The sequence below is a fragment of the Mirounga leonina genome, unplaced genomic scaffold (genome assembly GCF_011800145.1).
Source record: "Mirounga leonina isolate KUSES-001 unplaced genomic scaffold, KU_Mleo_1.0 Mir_82, whole genome shotgun sequence".
In the NCBI taxonomy this organism is placed as follows: domain Eukaryota; kingdom Metazoa; phylum Chordata; class Mammalia; order Carnivora; family Phocidae; genus Mirounga; species Mirounga leonina.
In genome coordinates, this window is record NW_023270825.1 from 21,070,566 (window position 1) to 21,083,616 (window position 13,051).

At 36.4% G+C, this 13,051-nt stretch overlaps 1 protein-coding gene across 2 annotated transcripts in view; it reads left to right on the forward strand.

Annotated features, from left to right (window-relative positions):
- GTF2A1 (general transcription factor IIA subunit 1) overlaps window positions 1-7,220 on the forward strand; it is a 45,668-nt gene extending 38,448 nt beyond the window's left edge. For both annotated transcript variants that reach the window (XM_034992304.1, XM_034992305.1), the window contains exon 9: window positions 3,041-7,220. In XM_034992304.1, the coding sequence (XP_034848195.1) occupies window positions 3,041-3,148 (108 nt within the window). In that variant the 3' untranslated portion in view covers window positions 3,149-7,220. The remainder of the gene's footprint in view (window positions 1-3,040) is intronic.
- The last annotated feature ends 5,831 nt before the right edge of the window (window positions 7,221-13,051 follow it).

Here is a 13,051-nt window from a genome sequence, read left to right on the forward strand (position 1 = left end):
TTCAACAATATATTAAGATGATCATATACCATGACCGTGTACCAAGTGGGATTTATTTCAGGGGATCCAAGGATGATTCAACATACACAAATCAATGTGGTAACTGACCATATTAACAAAATAAGGATAAAAATCATACGGTCATCTCAATAGATGCAGAAAAAGCATGTGGCAGAATTCAACATCTGTTTATGATAAGAATTCAAGAAAGTGGGTATTAGAGGGAACGTAACTACCTCAACATAAGAAAGGACATACATAACAAACCTGCAAGTAACAAACTCAAAGGAGAAAAGCTGAAAACCGTTTCTCTTAAGATCAGGACCAAGACAAGAATGCTTATTCTTGCCATTTTCAACATAGTATTAGAAGTTCTAGCCAGAGCAGTTAGGCAAGAAAAAGAAATAAGCACCAAATTAGAAAGGAAGAAGTAAAACTGTCACTATTTACTGAAGACCAAGTATTTTATATAGAAGACCCTGAAGACACCACCAAAAAACTGTTAGAAGTAATAAATTCAGTGATGTTGCAAGATACAAAATCAGTATACAAAATATGTTGCATTTCTATATGCTAATAATAAACTATCAGAAGGGGAAGTTAATTCCATTTATTGCATCGAAAAGAATAAAATCCAAGATATAAATTTAACCAAGATGAAATGTGTGCAGTGAAAACTAAGACACTGAAGGAAATTGAAGAAGAAACATGGAAAAATATTTTGTGTTCATTGATTGAAAGAATTAATGTTAAAGTGTCCGCTACCCAAAGTGATCTACGGATTCAACAGTTTTAGTGCAATCCCTATCAAAATGTCAGTGGCATTTTTCACAGAAATGGAACAGATAATTCTAAAATTCAAAAGACAGAAAGAGAGAGGCATCATGCTTTCTGATTTTATATTATATTACAAAGCTGTAAGAATCAAAACAGTATGGTATTCGCATAAAATCAGACATGCAGATCTATGGAACAGAAAAGAGCCCAGAAGTGAACCCAAACATGTATTCAATTCATTTACAACAAAGGAGCTAAGAATATACAATGGGGAAAGGACAATCACTTCAATAAATGGTATTGGGAAAACTGGACAGCCACATGCAAAGGATGAAACCAGACCACTATGTTACAACATACACAAAAATCAACTCAAAATGGTTAAAGACTTGAATGTAAGATCTGAAACCATAAAACTAGAAGAAAACATAGGAAGTAAGCTCCTTGACGTGGGTCTTGGTTGTAATTTTTTAGGTTTGGCACCAAAAGCAAAGGCAACAAAAGCAAAATAAACAGGACTACATTAAACTATAAAGCTTCTTCACAGCAAGGGAAACCATCAACAAAATGAAAAGGCAACCTACAGAAGAGAAAATATTTGTAAATCATATCTGATAGTTAATATCCAAAATGTATGGAGAACTCATACAACTCAATAGCAAAAAAGCAATTCAATTTAAAAAATGGGCAGAACTGAATAGACGTTTTTCCAAAGAAGACATAAAATGGCCAACAGGTACATGAAGAGACGCTCAACATCACTATTCGTTAGGGAAATACAAATCAAAACCACAATGAGATATCAGCTCATACTTGTTAGAATGATTGTTATCAAAAAGATAAGAAATAACAAGTGTTGTGTGTGGTTGTGGAAAAATGGGAGCCCTTACACACTTTTGGTAGGAATGTAAATTGGTATAGCCACTATGGAAAACTGTGTGGAGGTTCCTTGAAAATCCAAAATAAAACTACCGTATGATTCAGCAATTCTGCTTCCTTAATAGTTATTCAAAGGAGATGAGAACACTAACTCTGAAAGGTTTATGCCCTCCCATGTTCATTGCAGCATTATTTACAAGAGCCAAGGACAGGGAAGCAACTTAAGTGTCCATCAGTGGATGAATGATAAAGAAAATGTGGTATATATTTATATACACATGATATAATATTATTCAGCCATAAAAAAAGCAAGCTTGTCATTTATGATAACGTGGGTGGACCTTGAGGCATTATGCTAAGTGAAATGAGAGAGAAAGACAAATATCATATGATCTCACTTTTGTATGTGGATTCTACAACAACCAAGCAAAAAAACCCAACAACAACAAAACAAAAACTGAACTCATAGATACAGAGAACAGATTGGTGGTTGCTAGAGGGTGGAGATTGGGGCACATGTTTGAAGGGGGTCAAAAGTATAAACTTGAAGTTATAAAATAAATAAGTCCTAGGGGTGTGATACACAGCATGGTGACTGTAGTTAATGCCATATATACTTGAATACATACTTGAAAGTTGCTAAAAGAGTAGATCTTAAAAATTCTCATCACATGATGAGAGTGAAAGCTTAATTGAATAATTGAGGAACTCTTACCAACAGTGAAAAGCCTCTGGGTGCAAATCCAAGAATTTTGGAGACTTTGCAGCAGTGGTGGTATCATTGAAACAGTTTCATATCTACATTAGGGGAGAATGGCACTTCATTTGGATGCAAGTAATCATAGTCACTGCATGAGAGTCTACAGTGTGTTAGGAACTTCCTAACTGGTGCGATGTGCTCAGAAGATAGTCTTACACATTCCTGCAGAGAAAGATCAAGGAACCGTAAATTGCTTTATTTTGTTGCATGTAGGAAAATAAATGGTGGAATTGAAACATCTACAGTTTTAAGGGGGTCTCTGAAACTGGGCACCTGGAAGATGGCTAGACGTGGGTCTTTTTCTAAACGTGAAATTAATGTCAATAAAGTACTCTTCCGTTCTCAAAAAAAAAACTCTCATCACATGAAGAAAATTTGTAGCTATATGTGGTGGTGGGTGTTAACTAGACTTATTTATGATCATTTTGTAATATATACAAGTATCGAATCATTGTGTTGTGCAGCTGTAACTACTGTTACATGTCAATTATCTGTCAATTAAAAGAAAAATTTATAAATGGAGTAATGTACAAGACGAAAGATGTTTTGGTGTATGAATGGGTTTTTTGTTTCCTCTGTGTCTTGATTGTATGTATCTCTTACATTCTTTTTTTGTTTATTTAGATACACAGAAGTAAAAACAAATGGAAATTTCACCTCAAGGATGGCATTATGAATCTTAATGGAAGAGATTATATATTTTCCAAAGCCATTGGAGATGCAGAATGGTGAAGAGTTGGTTCTTTTCTTTTATAAATAAAACAAACTTAAAAAAAATTTAAAGTGGACAGTTTGAAACTTGGGACATACACCAACCAAAACTTAATTTCTGCATGTCAGAAAAGTGCAGTAGAATCAAAGCTACTGGAACAAAGAGACCTTGACAACAGACACTACTAACTGGCAAGCCATGGAACTGTAGCACCTGGGGTTGTTGGGGTGGGGGAGGTTGGGGTTTTGGAAAACCATAATTGTTGATTTTAAATACAGGTACCTGCCACCAGTAATTAGCATGTAAAGCTTTGTCTATATTCCTTCCTCCAACTTGGGTTCAATCAGAAGATACTTGTTGGAACGAACTGAAGAAAATTCCCTTTTGATAGATTGAACTGAAACTGCTTATTGTATGTGGTTATATTTGGTAAAAATTGCGTGTGAGCTTTTTACAAAAGGGTAAGAATTGTGTTGAATTTTAATTCACTTCTATAAGGAAACAATTTAGAACTCTCGTTGTAGGTCTTAAATATTTTTACTAGCTATTCTCCCTCAGTAATATATACCTCTTCCTTCCCTGCTTTATGAAATATCTGTTTAAGAATTAAAGGAAGTAATCAGTGAACACAGTTTGGAGGCAAAATTTGACCCAGGAATGATTATTTTAATTAGGTTTTCATACTTATTAAATGTAACTTGGGCCTCATTGAGTTGAACAGAATTAAAATGGCAGCTTTGGTTTCCTTACAGAAAAATATTTGTTTCTTTTAGTCCCATACCTTATGAAGAAACCCCAGAGTGCCTCCTCAGGAATACAGTTTTATTTCACAGAGGTACCATCTAGCTGAAATTACATACATAAGAATAGATATAGATTTTTTCCTGTTGGGCTGAAGTATATGCTTATACATATGTTTAATCTTTAAGCGAAACAGACATTTAGATAACATTCTGTGCATTGACTGAAGCATTGGGCAGGTAGTGAGGACCTGGATTTTTTTTAAACAGTTTAGTAATTATAAAAGTTTCTTGTGTTTACTAGTAAAGAATTTAAAAACTGTTCTAATTGAACAAATTTTTTTAATTGCAACTTTGTAATTTGAGGGAGAAATTTAGGGGTTAGAGGGGGTTGGGCCACTAAGTACATATTTACCTCTCTTTCATTTGGTGGCCCTTCCAGGCCATTGATAATGTAGACATGGGCTCCAGTTTGCACATCGAGAAGAAAGCATAGAAAATTTGACTTGTATATTAAGAATAATAGAAATGTAATATGTATATTAAGAATGCACAGCTCTGTATTCTATAAGGGGCTCTAAAGAACAATATGGCAATGCTATGTTCTGTGTGAACTAGTTGCCTGGGAGAACTGTAGGAACATTTGTCTTCATCTATGTTTTCTTATAACTAATTCTTTTTCATGGTCTATCTTGACAAAATTCACATGGTTTAAGTTACTTGTATATTGATTTTTTTTTAAGTCTTCCATTTTTGTCTTCTTTTTATTTGCCTTTGTGTGTTTCCAGAAATAACATATTAACACTTTACATTGCAAAGAAAAACTGTGAGCTATTATATGTTTTTTTAACACAAATCTAAAAAGGCTAATCAATTCTTTTTTTTTTTTTTTTTGCCTACTTCCCACCCCACGTACCAACTTGGTCCCTTTAACTTATGTTCTGAACTTTGGTGTAAATGATGGTTGCTAGCATGCTAGTAGTTAGGTTTTATTCAGATACCATTAACTGGTAATACGGTTTTAATTTTTACTATATTAATTTAGTTTTTTTGGAGGGGAGGTTTATTTGTTTACCCCACTACTCTCAAAGCACACACAGGTTTTTCTGTTTGTTTTTGTTAATGAATCTGGGAGAAGAGAAGGGAGGGAGTGAAATCAAGGAAGTCCTGTTGTTCAGTTGTCCTTCAGTATAGTTGCTAATAGGTTTATATTTACCCAGTGAAGAAGTCAACGACCTGAACTACCTATAAAAGTTTAGCAGTGCTGCAATGTTGATTGAACCCCTTTGGCTATATCGTAGTTCTTCTGCTACTGAACCTTGGATTACTATAGGATATACAGTTCGTGTTTTGGGCCCTCTATGTAGACAAACATTTGTATTCATAGTAGAATTGTATACTGGCCTGTTTTTATAATGTTATTTTCAAATATGAACAACCACCGCTTTCAGAGTGACTCACTAGGGTTATTTTGAAGCAGGAAATAACCATTTGTATTTGCACCTGTGTATTGCATATTAATTATGGCATACTTGGCAAATGCTTTTCTTTTACCTGTTAAAATTCTGAAAGCCGGTCCAAACAACACTGCATACCAAATTGTGCTCTTATGTATTACTGCATCGTGTTCCTTTTTAATCAAATAGAATGTTTTGGTTTTATTATAGTGGCTTGCTATAAGAATGCCACTTGCTTATCTTTTACTGTACTTGAATTCTTAATCATGCTTTTACATTGTATTTAACAAATCATTTCATTAGGTTCCATAAACTGTCATTCCTTTGAAAAGGCAAGGATTCCCACTTTCAGAATTTTAAAATGAAAATAACATGTTTATTCAAAGAGGGAAAATAGTTCAGACTTGGTATTATGAAAATAAGTAAAGGTTTCAGAAGAGGATTTGTTTAGATTTGCACAGATGGTGATGGCACCTTTTACTACAAAAAAAAAAAAAAGGAAAATTTACACAAAATTACTAGGTAAAGTGTGGAAATGTGTGCCTTTCAGTATATGTACTCTTTTTTTGGTGGTCCTTTGGAGTATCAGACCATTTGAATTGCCTGAGAGCACATTTAATTTCTGTGGAGAGCCACATTGGGCTAAAACAACTTTAATGTGCAATTAGTTTCTAGAGTAAAATGTCTGTTGTATGAGGGGGATCTTTATATTGGGCTTTTATATTTTTTTAAATGTTCACATTTCTTTCTGTTAATTAAATGCCGTCATATCACATTTATATTGTTGCCTCTCTTAAAATCAAAGCCACCTTGATGTTATTCTTAGGAATACATCAGGATCTGAGCGGTGTGTATAGTGATTAAAATGTGTTCTTGAAGAGCATATTCTAATAGATTTTGGTTTTAGCAAGAACATAAAAATATAATAGCTTTTGTATAAAGATTTTCTTTTGCTATATTGAAAGTCAAAGATTTGGTTTTCTTTTTTCTGGCTTTTATGGAGGAATAAAAAAGGGTTGTCTCCCTCTAAGTAATTTTTGGTTACCTTACAGCAATAATGTCACCATTCTTTTCAAAAGGTAAATATGCCTTGTACAGGAAAACAGACATAATTTCCTCTTGGGAGTTCCCTTTATAACTTAGCATTTTCTTCCACTTGAGAAAATTCCTATATTTTCGGATTATTTCATCTTGAACTTTTTTGAACTTTTGTGCAATGGAATATTTTATTGATCCATCTTTGTACATTTTCATTTTATTTCATGTCTGTTTCCCATCTGAGTCAGCTATTTCAGATTTTGAATTCATTGGTTAAAGCATAGTTGCTTTAAATAGTTCCTCATGAGTTTATATTAAATAGTTTTGCATTTTAATCTATTATGCTATGGAAATTATTCTGAAGTTTATAATTCCCTTTTTAAGCCTGCCTTAGCCTATCTTTTGTCATTTTTTATGATTTAAGGAAGAACACACCAAACTTAATATTTGTGTTTATTTTGAGGAGCAGGAGAAACCTTTTTCTTCTCTTAAGGGAAGGAACTGCATTGAATTAGTAACTACTATTTTAGTCAAGCTTCCTTAAATCGTTCCAGTATGTGTCAGGGCTACAATTTTGGGGGAGGGGCTAATCCTTTTGCTGTTCTGAGCTACTATTGTCAACTGCTGTTGTACATACTGTTATGTGTAAGGGCGTAAATATATTTATTATGTTTGTAAAATTCATTCTGTACAATTGCAGATCAAGGTTGCTCTTCTGTGATATACAGGATATTATGTTTTAAAGACCATCTTGGAATACAATTAGAGAACTTAGTATTTTGATGTACTAAGACCTATTTTAAGTTTAATATTTTACCTTTGCAAAAACTTTAATTAAAGATGTTATTTAAAAAAGAGTAAAATGTTGCTTGCTTTGCTTACTAGTGTATAAGACTTTTATATAGATAACTGACTAAAACTATACAATTTAGAAAGGAAAATGCTTACATTGTTAATAAGTTCCATTTATCAAAAGAAAAGGGCATCATTAAATTCTATACCTTCAAAATAAGTAGGGTGGGATGTCAATCTGAAATACTAAACTGTTACAAGTTCTTAGTAGCTTTTAAGAAGAATAGTCGTATTTTCCAGGCACACAGGAATTTATTTTTATTTTTTATTTATTTTTTAAATTTTATTATGTTATGTCACCACACAATACATCACCAGTTTTCGATGATCCATGATTCATTGTTTTCGTACAACCCCCAGTGCTCCATGCAGTACGTGCCCTCTTTAATACCCATCACCAGGCTAACCCATACCCCCACCCCCTCCCCTCTAGAACCCTCAGTTTGTTTCTCAGAGTCCATAGTCTCTCATGGTTCGTCTCCCCCTCTGACGTCCCCGCTTCATTTTTCCCTTCCTTCTCCTAATATCCTCCATGCTATTCCTTAGGTTCCACAAATAAGTGAAACGATAGGATAATTGAGTTTCTCTGCTTGACTTACTTCATTTAGCATAATCTCCAGTCCCATCCATGTTGATGTAAAAGTTGGGTATTCATCCTTTCTGATGGCTGAGTAATATTCCATTGTATATATGGACCACATCTTCTTTATCCATTCATCTGTTGTAGGGCATCTCGGCTCTTTCCACAGTTTGGCTCTTGTGGACATTGCTGCTATGAACATTGGGGTGCATATGGCCCTTCTTTTCACTACATCTGCGTCTTTGGGGTAAATACCCAGGAGTGCAATTGCTGGGTCATAGGGTAGCTCTGCTTTTAACTTTTTGAGGAAACTCCACACTGTTTTTTCCAAAGTGGCTGTATCAACTTGCATTCCCATCAACAGTGTAAGAGAGTTCCTCTTTCTCCACAACCTCTCCGACATTTGTTGTTTCTTGCCTTGCCAATTTTTGACCAGGCACACAGGAATTTAAACTGGGCTAAATTCACACCAACAAAATATAACTAAAAATTGATATAATTAACATATTGTAATAAATGAGTAATTCTACTCCAAAGAATAGATTACGTAGGATAAAATTATTTGAGGGCATATTTGTTTTTTAATTATTCTGTTTAGCTGAATCTTTTCCTTAGTTCAGAGTTTGTAAATAATTGCATAATAGGAGAACTGGATTATTGAGGTTTGTATTACGTATATATTTTGTGTTATTTTAGAAGGTATTAAATAATTGGCAGGTATTTTAATTTTATAGTTAATTCAAATGAATCATTAAGAAGGTTGTGGTTCTTTTGTAATTTTTTTTTATCCTGTTACTACTTTAGGAAACCAGCGAATTTTAACCATTAAAACAATCATAAAGACATTTATTGCCAGCAAATCTTGTATTTTTGCACTTTAAGCTCCTTTGTTGATGACCTTAACCATTTTGGCCTCAGTTTCTTCATCTGTAAAATGATGACTGTGATTTTGAGGACTGAGGTATATTGCATGTAAAGCTCTTAGAATTGTGCTTGGTTTACGTAATTTGATTAGTGGAGCCGCAAAAAGTTTTTTTTTTTTTAAAGATTTTATTTATTTATTTGACAGAGAGAGATACAGCGAGAGAGGGAACACAAGCAGGGGGACAGGTAGAGGGAGAAGCAGACTCCTCGCCAAGCAGGGAGCCTGATGTGGGGCTCGATCCCAGGACCCTGGGATCATGACCTGAGCCGAAGGCAGATGCTTAACAACTGAGCCACCCAGGCTCCCCAAAAAGTTTTTTTTTTAATGGTGAAAAATAGCAAAAGAGATGTGATCTGATTAAGTTGAGGCAGTGAAAGATTTGGTTACAACTGAACAAATTAAGCCTGGGAGGTTGAGTTAGTGAAGCAGTGGCTGTAGCAGAAAATGCCTGAGGGAAGAAAAGCAAAGGACAGGTATAGGAGGGGGTACTGAAACATGGTTAGGAGGCTTTAAGCTTTTCTTTTTTTCACCCTAAAGTAAAAATATTCTGAATTACAGGTCTAAAACAGGTTGAATTTTCCCAAAGCTAAAATTAGTAGATTTGCAGCATTTTTAAAAATTACACAATCTTCCTAAATGTCAATGGGTTCTTCCCAATTCATTTATGGAGAACAACATTGATACTAAAATATCGTTAGGGAAGGATTTTGAAGCTCTGATTACCTCACCTTGAGTCTGACCTGAATCCTTCTCCTAGTGATTGTTGGCAGTCCTACTTCTGGAGGTAAATGGACTTTGTGTCAACCCTCCTACTCCTCAGCCAAGGAAGAGGCAGGTATTAAGTAGTTGCTTACTTTTGTTTGTTTTGAAATACAGTTTTCTTAGTCTGAGAAGAAATTGAGCACAGAGCATATATTAATTATCTCTCATTCAACTCACTCTATAGTGATTTCCCATGAGCCAGGAATTGTGACCAGTATTATTGGAGGACCCAGAGATGAATAAGACAGTTGCCACATTTTCAGAGCTGTGAGGTCGAATTGTGTGGGTTCTAATTCTAGTGTAGACTGGATTAATAACGGTGTGAACTTGGGTGTGTTACTAAACCTGACTACCTTGGGGTTGTCATGAAGATGAGATAATGCATGTGTTGCATTTAACCCAGTCCTTGGCACATGGCAACTGCTCAATAAAGGTGCACATACCCATGTATTTTAGTAAGGAATAATGGTCCCAGAAAAGATGTTAGTTTGACTAGGTTACTTATGTGTGTTTTCCTTATCTTCCTACCTTCATAGACACAGGTTAACAACCTGTGATGATGCCTCTGCAATTGAATTGAGGGATTCAGAAGACAACATTAGTGATTATGTTGGGCACTGAGTTTGTCAACAGAAATAGATAATTCTAGAAACTTAATTGTAGTTGTGATCTTCACATTGAAAGTGAATTTTGCTTTCATGGATCAAGAACATTCTGAGTCTTCACTTACCTTCAAACTTCACCTTTCCGAAGGTTGTGGAATTGCACTCAGTTACCTACTGAGTGCTTCTGGAATAGCCCTCTTCCTCAAACACAATGTTGCAGAAACAATTCATTCCCATTTCTGTTTCCCTATCCAAACCTCGTTTACCAGTAACTGCTGTTTTCCCACTCACTGGGATTTGAAACTTAGTGTCATCTGAACCTGTTTCTTCCCTAGTCTTACCCAATTTTAGTGAATAGCTCTACTGTCTACCAGGTGCCCAAAACAAAACCCAAGGAGTCAACCCTGAAGCTCTTCTCCCCCCTCCCCCGCCACTTTACCACATCCAATCTGTCAGCAAGTTTTGCTGTATCTACTGTCAATATATACATTGACAACTTCTATTTTCCCTGGTATGTAGTCTAAGTCACCCCTAAATCAGACTGCCATCAACCAGTCTGACAAAGCTGCTTTTTCACATGAAGGGAGAAACAGTGGGTCAGTCTCCCTCAACTGGATCTCAAAGTGTCCATCGGAGGAGGGCCCCACCATGGCCTGTCTGTTATTCTCTTGCTGACCCTGACTTTAGTAGCTATGTCTCACTAAAGCCCATTAACTCATGTCCGTGTGGAATTCATTCAAAGTCCTGATGCATAAGTGTCAATCACATAGGGACCCATCTGACAACACAAGCATAAAAAATTCCTTTTCTTTTTTTTTTTTAAAGATTTTATTTTATTTGACAGATAGACAGCGAGAAAGGGAACACAAGCAGGGGGAGTGGGAGAGGGAGAAGCAGGCTTCCTGCTGAGCAGGGAGCCCGACGCCGTGGCGCTCCATCCCAGGACCCCGGGATCATGACCTGAGCCGAAGGCAGACGCTTAAGGACTGAGCCACCCAGGCGCCCCCAAAATTCAATTCCTAAACAAGGCATTTGCACCTGATTTTGCCCTTTGCCTGCAACACTCTCCCTTTATTTTTTATTTTTTAAAATTTTATTTTATTATGTTAATCACCATACATTACATCATTAGTTTTTTATGTAGTGTTCCATGATTTGTTGTTTGCGTATAACACCCAGTGCTCCATGCAGAACGTGCCCTCTTTAATACCCATCACCAGGCTAACCCATCCCCCCACCTCCTCCCCTCTAGAACCCTCAGTTTGTTTCTCAGAGTCCATAGTCTCTCATGGTTTGTCTCCTCCTCCGATTTCCCCCCCGCTCATTTTACCCTTCCTACTATCTTTCTCTCTCTCTCTCTTTTTTTTTTTTAACATATACTGTATTTGTTTCAGAGGTACAGGTCTGTGACTCATCAGTCTTACACAATTCACAGTGCTCACCATAGCACATACCCTCCCCAATGTCTATCACCCAGGCACCCCATCCCTCCCACCCCCCACCACTCCAGCAACCCTCAGTTTTTTCCTGAGATTAAGAATTCCTCATATCAGTGAGATCATATGATACATGTCTTTCTCTTATTGATTTATTTTGCTCAGCATAATAACCTCTAGCCTTTATTTTTTTTTTTTAAGATTTTATTTATTTATGCACACAGAGCGAACACAAGCAGGGGGAGGGGCAAAAGGAGCAGCAGACTCCCCGCTCGCTGATCAGGGAGCCTGACATGGTGCTCAAACCCAGGACCCCGGGGCCATGACCTGAGTCGAAGGCAGACACTTAACCATCTGAGCCACCCAGGTGCCCCAGTGCTCTCCCTTTCGAACTTTATGGTTTCAGAGTCAAGAACATTCTATTGCTTCCACCATGCTTTATCTTACATTGAGAACTGATAATGATTTGTCTTTCCTTGTTCCAGGTATGTTCTAACTCACTTTAAGACAAACAATTGATATTTTTCATATATAATGGACTCATACAAATTAATAAGATATTCCACCAGGGAAAGTGGACACATGGAATAAAGAAATCAGTTCTTCAAAGAAGGGCCAATGTCAATTAATTGACCTTTTTCATAATTGAAAGAATAGGAAATAAGACAATAAGAAACCATTTTTCCACCTATCCAATGACTAGAAGAAAGAATAACCTGTCACGTCAGGGTGTGGGTAAATGGGCTTTATGATAGATTGCTTGAGGAAGCATAAATCGATATAAACATTCTGGTGGACGGAGGGAACAAGAAACACACAAATGCTTTGAGTCAGGAAAGGGAGATGGTGTGTAAAGGTGCAGAAATTTACCCAAAGAGCCTTGATTGTGGTGAGCATGGGAGAGGACAGATGTTTCGGGGGAGGAAATAAAAAGATTCATTGAACACTACATCAAAAATTAATGATGTAGGGGCGCCTGGGTGGCTCAGTCGGTTAAGCGTCTGCCTTCGGCTCAGGTCATGATCCCTGGGTCCTGGGATCGAGCCCCACGTCCGCCTCCCTGCTCAGTGGAGAGCCTGCTTCTCCCTCTCTCTCTGCCTACCTCTCTGCCTACTTGTGCTTTCTCTCTCTGTGTCAAATAAATAAATAAAATCTTTAAAAAAAAAATTAATGATGTACTATATGGTGGCTAACTGAACATAATAAAAATAAAAAATGAAAGAAAATAATAAAAAGATTCATATTTGATATATTTTTAAGTGTGTGGTGCCCATTGAGACATCCTGGTTGAGATATCACTATGGCAAGTTGGATATAAGTAGATGAGCTCGGCAGGGATGTCTGAGCTAAACAGTGGTTACTGATCAGTGGTTACTGATTCAGCAGTGGGAGTGTGACCCAAGAAGTCATTCCGTGAACTTCAGGACTGTTGCTTGAAATGCTCAGACAAAATCTTTCTTTCTCTTGGCAGATTTGAACGAGGAAGCACGTAGCTCAGTTGCACCAGCAGCTATCCCATGACCTTGAG